The sequence below is a fragment of the Theobroma umbraticum genome, unplaced genomic scaffold (genome assembly GCF_002168275.2).
Source record: "Theobroma umbraticum cultivar Fairchild unplaced genomic scaffold, ASM216827v3 scaffold_4.1, whole genome shotgun sequence".
In the NCBI taxonomy this organism is placed as follows: Eukaryota; Viridiplantae; Streptophyta; class Magnoliopsida; order Malvales; family Malvaceae; genus Theobroma; species Theobroma umbraticum.
In genome coordinates this window covers 3,677,899-3,691,530 of record NW_018397258.1, presented here as the reverse complement: position 1 = coordinate 3,691,530, position 13,632 = coordinate 3,677,899, and the positions used below count along the sequence as shown (strand labels likewise).

Genomic DNA, 13,632 nt, shown 5'->3' with positions numbered 1-13,632 from the left:
CATTTTAGTAGCCGTGCAAAAGAATAATTTCGGTGGTGGTAATCAGGAGGGCATGCTTTGGCTGTTTCCCGTATCGTTACGCTTAAACAATACTGATTTTCCGGTGACAACTAAAACGTGTATATAGAAACTTATTGTTACAGTTCTTCTAACTTGAAGATAAGTTTCAAACTCGAATTCTTTGTAAAAACAGGGGAAGTCACTGATTTTCTCTGGTCTGTATATACTTTTGTAGTAGGACTCTCCTGATTTCTTGAATACTAAAACACTAGCTAGTTATCCACTGAAAAGAAAAAGTTTCAAACTCCAATGGCATTTTTTTGGTTCTCGTATCCCTTTCAGGATTTTGGGTCGTAGGGAGGTTAGGAGCCTGTCTTCTCATTATAATGTCAAATTAGTGCCCTTCAGACTAATGACAGAATAATGGTGGCATTTCACCAAGACCGTGACAGCCCTTAACCATAAACAAGACAACCGATTAAGATTACTTTCCATGCAAACTTTCACAAATTTCAAAACATCTTATTCCTAACCCTGTTTCTTTAATGCACTACCTTTTTTCTTCCCTAGTATCACATGAAATGTAAGCTTATAACGGTCCTACTTCAATGTACCTGTTTCAAAACATCTTAATTCCCAAGAAGTTGTGATTTAGCTTATAGCAACAGTTAGGTTTTTGGACGTTTAGAGGGGAGTTGTTGCTAACTCCCAATCTTGCACTAGTTCGGTTTTGCATCTTTGCCTCAAGGATTCAGAAATAAATTTCATTTTGCTGATTTAAATCATTGAAATCACGGGGCGGGGATCCTAGGGAAAGAAGAGAGCCAATCCTCATTTTTTTTGGTTCAATCATTGAAACAAATGACAATATTAGTATGATCGAAGCTTGACTTCTCCATTAAAACAGGACAATGAGATCTCATACCCGACAATTGATATTATGCGAGGTTTTAGATACATCTTACGTAACTCAATATAATTGATAACATGATTGTTTGGTATCACTTATTTGCACTTGACCCCAATTCAATTTCAAGAATTATGAAGATATATATTCCCTCTACACTAAGCTGTGTACGTACCCGTACGTAAGAAATACTTTTGAACCCCTAAATATACATAGACCGGGTCCCATCCTTTTATATCTCCTTGAAATTTCAGTAAACATAAACATGCACGTGTCGAAAATTTTATTCAATTAGATTATTATCTTATTAATTACTCTTTCCTCAACAACAACCATTAACAGCAACAAGTAAATAAATACGATATGTATACCACAGCCACATGTTACATATAAGAAAAATTGGAATATAATTAATTAAGATGGTGATATGGAAAAAATAATGCAGGTTGGCAACAAAGGTATAAAGTGGTTGCTCCGTCATTTTATCAACCAAAATTAATGATTATAGGTAAGAAATTCAGAGCGTGAATAAAATGATTAGAATTGCGACCTTTAAAAGTTTCTTTAACTAAATGCAAATAACGTGCCGCTGCTCGTGACGTTGCGGATACAGTCAGATTAAAAAAAAAAGGAAAAAAGAAGTCTATAAAATTCGGCTGTAGACTTTTGATCATGACTATATATATTACTAATAAAAAAATAAAATAAAATTGGTAAACAAAATCAAGTCAATAACTAAGAATGTGCTCTCGAAATCAAGCATTTAATAAATAGGGACGATTTTTTTTTAACTCTTAAAAGATAACATATTTTTAAAAATAATATTTTTTTAATTTTAATTATTTATAATAAATTTTTTTTTTACATAAAATTACTTTTAATGAAATCTCTTCATATTCAAAATGTAATACTCTTTATTTTTAACTTCCTTCTTCATATTGATGTTTAAGATTATGTTTTTTTTTTAATTACAGGAAATATAACAAATAAAATAATTCAAAGTTAATTATGCAAATTAGAGGATTCTGGATAATATTTTTTTATCCAAATCTATTTTATCTCAGTTTGAGTTGAATAATTTTCTAATACATTTTTATTTTCAAGTCAATTTCTTTTTTGATTTTAAACTTCATCTTTATGATGAATGTGTTTAATTTAAGAGTTTATATCTCAGTAAAATACAAAGATAGAAAATAAGCTACATTATATTTAAAATATTATTATTACATACTATATTTAAAAAAATATTATTATAGTTGAAAAAAAGTTGTTACACATTTTAACTCTAAAAGTTTATATTTTAGTAAAATACAAAAAAGTAAGTTATATGTCATGTTTAACAAATATTATTGTTACATACCATATTCAAGAAAATGTTACATATTTCAGTAGAATATGTTACACAACAACAAACCTTATATGTCAAGGTCAAAGATTCAGTATTAAATGTTACATGTTAAGATCAAAGCTTCAACACTAGATGTTACACGTTAAGGCTAAAGCTTTAGCACCATATATTACATGCCAAAACTTCTTTATTCCTTTTGATATTACATGCCAAAGTATAAATTACTTTGTTACACCCTAAGGCTTGTTATACCAAATTTGAATCATTGAAAAACTTAATACCAATAAATCCAAAAAGCTATTGTTACTAATTATGTCATACCTTTTGATACGTAGATTAATGATGAGATGACAAGATATAGACAAAGAGAGAGTTTTATGAATATAAACCAATATCCAAGAATATATTGTTATGTTTCATATTATGCTCTTTAGTTTGTAGATTGATCACGATATAGTTAAATGATGAGAGATCAACAAAAAAAGATGGTGATGGTGGTAAAATTAAAAAGAGCTAGATAACGAAAGAGAAAAATGAGAAGCAAAGCATAGGTAGCACAGCAGAAGAATGGTGAGAAAAAATTTGTGAGCATTTAATTTGTCTGAAATGGTTTTAAGGATATTTTTATCATCTCATAATTACAATTGGGTAAAAACATATATATGGATGGCTATTTCTAAAATGGGCTTAAAAAGAAAGTTATTTTTTACAATTTTTTCTAACAAATATATATAATTGATTATATATAATTTTCATGTTCAAACATAAATTCTTATAAACTAATTTTATTATTTATTTATTTGTTAGATAATTATTATATTAATTATTATCTTACATATATTATATTTTAAAAGTAAATTGAAAATTTATAAGGAAATCAATCTACTTAATGATTTAAAATATTTTTTAATTTAAGTCAAATCAAATCAAATTCATTGATTAGAGGACTCATGCATTCACTCAACATTGTCAAAGACTATTTACATAGACAATTACGTCTTTTATTAAAGATTTTGTTTTTTATATTTGAACATTTTGACTCATTGATTGGTGTATAATCTTTAGCTAAAGAGTAGGGTTCTTATCTTCTTTTTTGAAAAAAAAAATTGTCTTTATGTATTTATAATAAATTATTTTGTGGACTATAGACGACAAATCCTTAAATCAATTAATAACTTTTTTTAGATTTTAACCTTTACCCTTTTATTTAACAAATAAAATAACAATGAATTATTATTTTGTACATTAACGATAACATTTTTTAACTTTAAAAAAGCTAAATAATTATTAAATATTTATTTAATAATTTATTTATTTATTTATTATAATAAATATATTTTAATACTATATATCAACCCTCTAACTTTTTTTTTATATAATTAAGCCTTACTCTTTAGACAAGAAAACATGCATCAACCAATCAATCAAATGATCGGATGCATGTCAACCCTCTAACTTGATTTGTGAAATTAAAAAATTTCTAATACCGATATGTAAGATAAAAATCCATTAATCCACACTAATATCACAAGATATATATTGAATATTAAAATTTTCATGATTAATAGAATAAAATATAGTTAAACACGGTAATTCAAATTAAAAAAAATTGCAAATAAATACATAATTAGGCCAAACCGGTAATGCCACGTAACAAGTGGTCCAAATTTGTCTGTCACGTCATACTGGAACGATGAAGTGTTACTTTCCAAAATTTTGTTTCTGCAAGGCATTTGTTTGTATAATTCTTGTATGTGCAAGTATATCCAAACGTGGCTATATTTAATAATTTTATGGATCTATATGCCCAAAATAAAATAAAATAAAGGAATGTAATCTTAACCAATCATGTCATCTGATTGAATATTTTTATCAAGATCTAAGTGGTCCATCAGATGCTAATTTGACAAACTTCTTACAATGGTGCACTCTTTTAACATTTTCTTTTCTTAGTCTTTATATGTTGGTTGGGCCAATCGTCCAGCGGATTCTTAGCAAAAGCCGATACTTAATTGGTTTATTGATTAATCAAGATTTGAACCCAATAAAAAAACACAAAAACGGAAAATGGGAACGTGACAGCAATGCGGGTTTAGGTAACCATCGATGCTTTTGCTTTCATTCTAGATGTTTACAATTCTTTTGACGTTTATTTTTTTTAATTTGTTTGTTTTTAAGTGTCTGTGTAGCTTAGTTTATTTTTAACTTATTTACTTTTTAAAAATAGAAATTAAATTAAACAATATTTTGTGAAAAACTTTTTTAAAAAATATTTTTTAAAATAACAAAATTTCAAAAAAAAAAGGAGTTTTAAAAAAACTCCAAATCTTTATTTTTTTTAAAAAAAAACATGTTAGTTTTTTAAGAGAGTTGTTTTTTTTTAAAGATTTTCTCTAAAAAAATACCTCCTCTTTCTCTTTTATCGATCTCCCTCTTCTTCCCTCCATTTTGCAAATCATCCTTCTAGTGTTTTTTTATTTTTACAAAAATTAAGAGAAAAAAAAACTCAAAATTCAAAATTTCATTCAGGTATTATTTCTTCTTTTCCTTCTGATTTTGTTTTTCATTTTATTTTCTAAGGTTTTTTTTTTTGCTTTGAAAACTGTCTTTATTGTTTGATATTTCTCAATTTATTATTTGATATGACAATTATATGATGTTTATTTATTCTTAACTTCTTTTTGGTGTATATAATATTTGTTGATTATTATTAAAATAATTAGTCAAATAAGTCAATAATTGTTGAGATAAATTAAATAAAAATTGAAAAGTCAATATTTGTACTTATTTGTTTAATTTGGTTTTAAAGAATTTTTTTTAAGTGTAATAATAGGCTGCACTACAAGAAAATTGAAATAAACTGTAATTCCTTCGGCAACAAGAATTGCCCAATCCTTGAACTTCTTAGCAGTGAATTCCATATTTGAGTTAACAGTACCCAACAGATAATGCATCCCTTTTTTGACAAAATAAATAACCCATTGAAAAATGAGAAGAAAATATAAAAGCCAAAATCTTTTTGTTTATGGAGAGGAATTTTGTTGGTGGAGACATGAAGACCTTGATAGACTTATATGGAATCAGTGTTGATGATTTCAATAGGAAAATGAGTTGCCAAATTAATGGCTAAACATGATTTTCTTGATGCAGTTGGATCCATATTAATATCACCTTGAGTTTTCTTTCTTGTATGTAACATTAATTTTATTCAGTTTCAAAAGTTATAAATTTCAAGCCAATATTTAAAAAATAACAACAAATATTTTTTTATATTTTTCTTTTATTTTTCAGCAATTCATAATATTAAAAGGAAAATTACATTTTTTTCACACTAATTTTTTATTAGATTTAATTTTTTCTCCTGATTTATTAAATACCCTTTATAGTTATTTTAATCATAATTAAAGTTTATATAAGTAGTTTTATCAAACAGCTTATCTATAAAAAAGATCTTATAAAAAGTTTTTATAACTAATGTTTAATTAATTATTATTATTCAAAATGTTACTTGTCATTTTATATCACGTGATATATTGATATGTTATAGTAAATAACGACATGACTTGTATTGATATGATATGATAAAATAATCACATAATATTTTTAACTCTTCACATCAGCATAACGTGACATAAGAAAAACAAAAAACCTTTTGATCAAGGTCAACCATTATTTATGAAAGCTTATTTGATAAAAAATAAAAATATAGAGTTTAATTGAAGCAAATGGAAAAATAAAAATTATTTAAAATTTTTTTAAATAGTTTAAAGATTTTTTAAAAAATTATGCTCAAAATTTTTTTTATTAAAATTATGAATTTTAATATATATATATATATATATATTGAAGAATTAAAGTCTAAGATATAACTGGCGAGAGGGGAATGTGAAATTTATGTGAATTAATACTACTCAAAAGGTAATTGGGTCAGTATTCTGTTTCTTGTAAACATAAAAGGAGGGTTAATGCAAACAAAATCAAAGGGAATGATTTATAACTTCTGCCGTTAATTTCACGAGAACAAAAACCATACATACTAGAATGGGCAAACTACTGAAAAGTTCTCAGGTTGAATAACACTTAACAATAGGAAGAAGAAGACTAATTACAGGTAGTTTCGCCATAATTAATCAACATTTAAGCATTAAACATCCCCTGGGAAAATAAAATAAAATTGAAGTGATGTTGTAAGGCTGCACGTATATACGCGTAAGCACCAAAGGAAAGTAATTTGATTTTTTTTCTGTGAAAAAGGATGATTCACTCATATCAACCAAAAAGTGTTCACACGTAAGGACCAACATTTATCATATTGACCATTAAAAAGTAGAAAATCTCTCAAAGAGAGAGATATTGACATTACTATTTACTACTAGCTAAGCCAGTGGATCCAAAAGGAAAATAGCTAGAGACAAGCATCAGCCTTTCACATTTATACATGCTAGCATGAACAAAAAAAAGAAAGAAAAAGAAAATCCAAAAGAGATGGAAACAAAAGGTGATGAAGAAGAAGACACAATAATCATGAAGGGGAAGTAAATGCAACTGAAGTTGCCAATCACCCATGAAATTATAATCCCTCCAGGGGTTTTTCAAGAAAAAGGCTAACAACTGATATATGGAGAGAGTGTGTCCACCAGTACTCTCCATCATTCTTTTTTACTCTTTCCCCACCCCCTTCAAATTAAATGCCTCTACCCCATCATCTCTTTCTTGTTGGGGGTGGTTGCAGGAGCCGAGGGAGAGAAAGAGAAGGGAGAAATGCATCAGCTCATCAATGGGTTGTTTAAGAGGTGGTTTTCCGTGGAGATTTTAAGGTCGAGGGTCACAGTTTTGATGGGGGCATGCCCCCCGCACTCTTGTTGCACACAACGTCCATCTGGGTCCCTGCCCCCTTTTCGATACCCACAATTGGACCCCACTTCGGAATTTTTTTCCTAAACAGTGTCGTTTCTCTATCCATGTTGGTAGCTGGGTCTTCTCGAGGCATAGTAAAACTAAACCCCACTTCCTCATCAAAAGCCTTATTAAGCCCTGTGCCCATCATCAAACACACACTCGAAGCTTTTTCTCATTTGTATCTTTGGCCCTTTTATGTCCTGCAGCACATATATATAAGACTAGTCTACATACTCCATTTGTTACACCAGCTTTGTCATCAGTTTTTTTTTTTTGCTTTTCTCTCATCTCCCGTTTCCATTCTCTTTTTGGTCTCTTTCTTCGTCTTTTCAAATGCCGGAAAACATGAGCATATCTGTAAATGGACAATCCCAAGTCCCTCCCGGATTCCGATTTCATCCCACAGAAGAGGAGCTCTTGCAGTACTATCTGAGGAAGAAGGTTTCCTATGAGAAGATCGATTTAGATGTAATTCGTGATGTTGATCTTAATAAGCTCGAGCCCTGGGATATTCAAGGTATGGTATTACTTAGTAAATTTAATTATGTTTCCATTACAAAGATTTTAATCATTATTGGCGGACCATGTTTAATTAACTGATATGTTCTCCGGGGCTCCTGCAGAGAGGTGCAAAATTGGAACCACTCCTCAGAATGATTGGTACTTTTTTAGCCATAAAGACAAGAAGTACCCCACTGGGACCCGCACGAACCGAGCCACGGCAGCCGGGTTCTGGAAGGCGACCGGCCGTGACAAGGTGATATATAGCAACTGCAGGCGGATCGGAATGAGGAAGACTTTGGTGTTTTATAAAGGGCGAGCCCCTCATGGCCAAAAATCGGATTGGATCATGCATGAATACAGACTAGACGATAACATCGTTGAAGCCAATGTAAGCCGTTAAGCTTAAATCATCATCTTCTCGCCAAAAATTGGTTCATGAATAGTTTTCTTCAATGATCTGATATACCATCTTCTAAATAGGAAAAGAAACAATGCATCTTACTGTGTAACTCAAACTAGAAAAGAAAAAACAACGTTTTATATGTTCTGAAAAGAAACAAAATACCAGCACAACTTTCATATGTTTTTTTCGTCATTAAATTAATATTAATAGTAAATGTTCTTTTTGAATTAAGGTCTCCAATGCTATGGGGGAGGGGACACAAGAAGAGGGATGGGTGGTATGTCGTATCTTCAAGAAGAAAAATCACCACAAAACCCTAGACAGCCCTGTTAGCTCATCTCTCACTGCAGAAACCAGGAACCTTATGTTCAGTTCGAGCAATGAAGGAGCCTTGGAGCAGATACTTGAATACATGGGAAGGAATTGCAAAGAAGACAGTGAAGCAAACAACAATACGAGATTCCTCAGGCCCATCGAGACAGCCATTAGCAGTGGCTACCCTGACTCATTTATGAAACTCCCAAGCCTAGAGAGCCCAAACTCCACAAGCAGCCAAAATTGTTACCAACCCATGATAACGGGAAATGAAGGTTCAATCACCAACCAGTTGAGTGGAGATCCCAACTCGGTTTATCACAATGACTCAGGGCTCACCAACTGGGCAGCACTTGACCGGCTTGTAGCCTCTCAGCTCAATGGCCAAACAGAGACCTCCAGGCAGTTAGCCTGCTTCAATGACCACAACATGGCCTATTGCAGCGCCACTGATCATCACGATCTCCAATTACCAGCCCTTCGATCATCATCGATATCCTCCAGCAGGTCTTACCATGGAACTCATCAGGATTATAACAGCGAAATAGACCTATGGAGTTTCACCAGATCATCGTCATCATCCTTGTCATCATCCGATCCCCTATGCCACGTGGTGAATGCTAGTGTATAACAGAATAACCCTATATATAATCATACCTTAGTTCTTAAAGTCAGAAGGTTATTATTACATCAGTTATTTTGATGAATATATAAATCATATATGATATAAATAAAGTGACATTTTATAATTCTTGGATGGTGTGGCATTGTCAACCATTATCTTTACTTAATCAAGATGTCTACCATTTCCATAAATTAGTTCTCTAGAAGCCTAGCAAACTCTAGGTGACCTGATAATCTCTTTCTAACCGCAATAATAATTCTCACTTTTTTCTTCTCCCTTCTTCAATGATCAAGGTGTGGCCATGTTCCTCATTATCTCTGAGCCACATGGTTTGTCGGATTGTTTGTGTGAGGAAATGGTTTGAGTACTGGTCCATGCATTTTCTCAGGATGGTGTACGACGTGGGCTTTTTCTAACATTCAAAAGAAAGGGAGAGACAAAGGGGGATATCTTCTTATTTCAAACCAAAAAACAAAAAGTCTTTACATTTGAGTACATCATTAGGTATGTATCATCGACCAATTAACTTCAAAATTACTTCTTAGCTTAAAGATTATACATAATACTTATTTAATCTTAGAGAAAAAGTATATCTACTAGTTACATTGATCTTGACCACCAAAAGGGGTAATAAGTTTTTGTACCACTATCTATATAAATGCATTCGATCATTACTATTGATGAATACACTTAATATTTAGTTGGCACCATGCCGTCAACCTTGACCAATGTATTCGAGTATGATTACTTGGTAGGTTAAACCCTTTTTTGTATGGAGATCAATCAGGTTTGTCGAGAGAAGGGAGAATGTTCTAATGATATTGTTGAAAGTTGAAATTTTAATAAAAAAAATGAATGATTCCTCATTCCCAGACCACCATAAGCTCTCGTAGAAATGGGTCCCTCATGGTTAGCTGGTAAAACAAGCTGTCCCATTTGTATTGATCCAATGAATCAATGATCTTTAAAAACGGTTGCGTGTTTAATGCAAGTGAAGGGCAATGCAAACGAGCAGCGGGATTCTAGGCCATGCCACCAACCAGGGGATACGAAATAGGGTTTAACTACGTACTTTTTCTTTTCCCATCTTCATATATATAATCCGACCCGACAACGTTTAATTTGTCGTACAACGTCTCAAAAAAGTCTCAACACTTTTTCTTCAATTTTTTTTTCTTTCAATTTTCACAAAAAGAATTTTCTCTGTTTGATTTGATACAAAAGGCCTAAGCGAATGTGTTCACATCTTTGAATATCAGCCCCGTTTTCCCTCTCAAACATCTTGAAGAAGATGAAGACACATGAGAAGAGAAAAAGGAATAGACAGTATTCCTTAATCATGGATTAGGCCTCGGGCTTCTCCAAAATTGTTTCCCCCATGCATGCTTATTCTCGACATTTATTCAAACAAGAATACTCTTTTTTGCTGGACTTTTGCATTTAGAAAAGATGTTACACTTTTCTGCACTAGCTAGTATGCTGTTTAACTATTCTGGGTGTGGACTGTAGTCCAACTTAAATGATTCAATTTATATTACTTTACATACATTTATCTGCCGTCATTTTGGTATATGTTTACTCCATTTATTTATTTTGGCCAGAGGTTACTGTATTTATTAGCTATGGTTAAATCCTAAACATGATAAGAAATTAAATTAAATCCTAAGCTTGGAATTTGTCTCTCTAATTCTAATTGCACCCTAATTTGCAGAAATTTAATCTCAAGCTTGAAAACCCCCTACATAACTGTTGTTAATTTCGTCCTCACTTCTTTCTGTGCAAATTTGTTGACAACATCCAAGCCAGTAACGAATCTAGGATTTTGAATGTAGGTGACTAAAGAGTAATTATAAAGATAATAATACTATATATAGATTTATACCTATAACAATAAAGGAAATTGAAAAAATTGATGAGTGACAGCTGCCACCCCACACCTCTCCCTTGACTCTGCGTTTGTCCCAAACTTGTATTTTGAAGCGAGGGTGTGGAAGCCAGGCCAACTTTCTTAATTAAGAATAATTATCATTCTACTATGAGAACTCATTGACTAAGATGACATAGCGGATTGTTCAAATTCCTTAGAATATATATTAAAAAATCACTTCAAAGATAACATTGAAAAATGAGGAACTTAATTATCAACAGTACGACTGGTTGGGTGACACCAGCTTTTTCTTTTTGGTATATTGGATGACTAGGTTCTGATTAACTGTATAATTGATTTTGCAATTAAGTGTAAAAATTTTCGAGTGGGACACTTTTGCAGATATTGATTAGGTCCATTGAGAGCTGCACTATTGATTTGAGGATCAGTGCCTTTAAATTTCAAGTAGCCTATATATGAACATCCCCACCTATTTTTCAAGTAGCTAGCTCCATCACTCTTCTGCAGCAACAATATTTTCATGGATTAACATCAATGGTATGATTTCCAATTCCAGTTTTTCTTTTCTTTTTGTCTTTTTTTTTTTTATGCTGATCATCATGCCAAAACCGTGTATTACTTTTCTTGGCTTTTGCCTGTTGGGGTTTGTGATATGAAACTATAATTTAATTATCAGGAAAAAGTAGTTGAAGTCAAACTTCAATCACCTTTATGAAATTCTCCTTGTTTTAACAATTGAAATTGATTCTTTTCGCTGTACACTACAATCCGAACAGCTGCCACTGAAATCAAGAATGCCAATTCGGTGAATTAAAGCAAAGATTGTAATAATGCCAATGCAAGCACACCTGTTGAGTTTAATCAACAGTTGAACAACATAATACTAGTTAAAGTCAATATCCAAGAAGCCCTTTACTAGATTCTTCTTGCTCTGATTGTAAAGTCTTTTCCCTACGCGGCAATAAAAACAGATTCCATTGTACAAAATCAAAAGAACAAGGAGGGTAAGGCATGGGATAAAGGAGAGCGAGACCGATAACATTTTATGGGTTCTTTGTCGCCAGCGACTCCTCCAAATGGTGTCGATGGTGAGAATTTGGGTGGTATCCTCCCATCAACTTTTTTTTTTCCCAGGCAAAAGGTTCCACCAAAAGGCATACACCCATAACCCATATGTGTTGTCACTGTAAGAGAAGAAATTTGTGTTCATATTCCCTTTTAATTATTTTGAAAGGTTTGTTACCGAGTCAACCACTTTTATATTTTTTCATCAAATAGGACAAAGGAAAAAAAAGGACCCAAGCTGTCAATACACTTGAAATAAATTAGATCTGTCAAGTAATTAAGCAAGCCTGTATTTGATTATGAATCAATTCACTGGCAATTACAAGTCACTCATGGAAGAAAAACATTATCCCTTACGTCACAAACCACAAATGAAAGTGGTGCGTAACGGAGAGGAGGGGTATGCCGACATGGCCTTAACAGCAGCTGTTCTTGCTAGTCGGCATAGAAGCCAAGTACAATCTCCGGGGCAAAAATTGGTTGTTGGTAAAGGACTTTGGGAAGCCAGGATTGCCGTCGATCGTTCATAATTCTTCTTCTGATAATCATAGTTGGGACAGCTAATTCACAAATACAGATGGAAAATTAGTGAGCTGATCATGTTAGGTGCGGTGGGGTCGGACTGTGCGGGCAAGGTGTTACATCTTAGATCAAAATGGGGGCACATAGAATAATTTTAATTTGTGGATGGATTAAAGGTTTAGCTTTGGAAGACCATCTCTTTTGAAAAACAAGGCCGGAGAATCAAATCTCGAAGGATATTTGATGTGATTAAAAGGTGGCAGAGACTAATGCCTTTCTTTAAATTTTACGACAGGGGTTTTTATTTTTATTTTTATTTATTTTTTCCCCCCTCTAAAATACTTGATCTTTATCAGACAATTTTATGCTCTTTTCGCTAACTTCCAGGCAGCAAGAAAACATGAGGCTTAATTCAAAGAGGAGACATACCCTGCCCTACATTCCACATGTGATTGGTGCCAAGATTCTCTTTTGAAATTAAAATGCTAGTATTATTAGTTCAGCAATTCTATCTATTGATTTGCTCTCTCATGAAAAATGTACATGCTTTTGGTGCTATGATCAAACCCTTGCTTAAAGATGTAAATTTTCTTCCATAATTCTTTTGCATGATACCATTCTATTTCAGTTGGTAAATGTCAATTATCATGCAGACACCTGCAGGTGACCCTTTGTCGGCGGACTGCCGAGTCAATTCACTCACTATAGGTTCAACCACACATTGCCTGCTTCGACAAACATTCTGATCGATGTTCGACTGTTTTAAAGTACTTCAATATCTTTGTTTTTTCTCTTGTGGTCACAACCCATTGGCAAATATTTTATATTCAATTGGCTGCTGGATTCTCAACCGTTTCTTAGTTTGTACCTTTTGAAAGGGATTATTAAGTGATAAATGTGCTCAAATCTTTGTGCTATCCAGCATATATATGATCCCATTATTCTTGGACTTTAGTTAGGGATTCCTAGGGCGTACATACCTCTTGTAGATGTGATGGAAATTGGCTTTAACTTAATTCTTTTATTATACGCGGTTTGTTTGAAGTCACGTGAGTGATAATATTATAAGTATATAATTATTTTGTAGTTAATGGGCTCAATCACAAATCAAGTGATAAGGATTAGAAGACAATAGACTAGAGCAATCAAATTTGTA

The 13,632-nt window shown here is 32.2% G+C and overlaps 1 protein-coding gene across 1 annotated transcript; it reads left to right on the top strand.

Annotated features, from left to right (window-relative positions):
- The first annotated feature begins 7,309 nt into the window (after positions 1-7,309).
- Positions 7,310-9,125, top strand: LOC110413682 (NAC domain-containing protein 43-like). The gene is made up of 3 exons (XM_021424604.1): positions 7,310-7,671; positions 7,778-8,046; positions 8,294-9,125. The coding sequence occupies exons 1-3, from the start codon at positions 7,488-7,490 to the stop codon at positions 9,005-9,007; spliced, it is 1,167 nt and encodes a 388-aa protein (XP_021280279.1). The 5' UTR covers positions 7,310-7,487; the 3' UTR covers positions 9,008-9,125.
- The last annotated feature ends 4,507 nt before the right edge of the window (positions 9,126-13,632 follow it).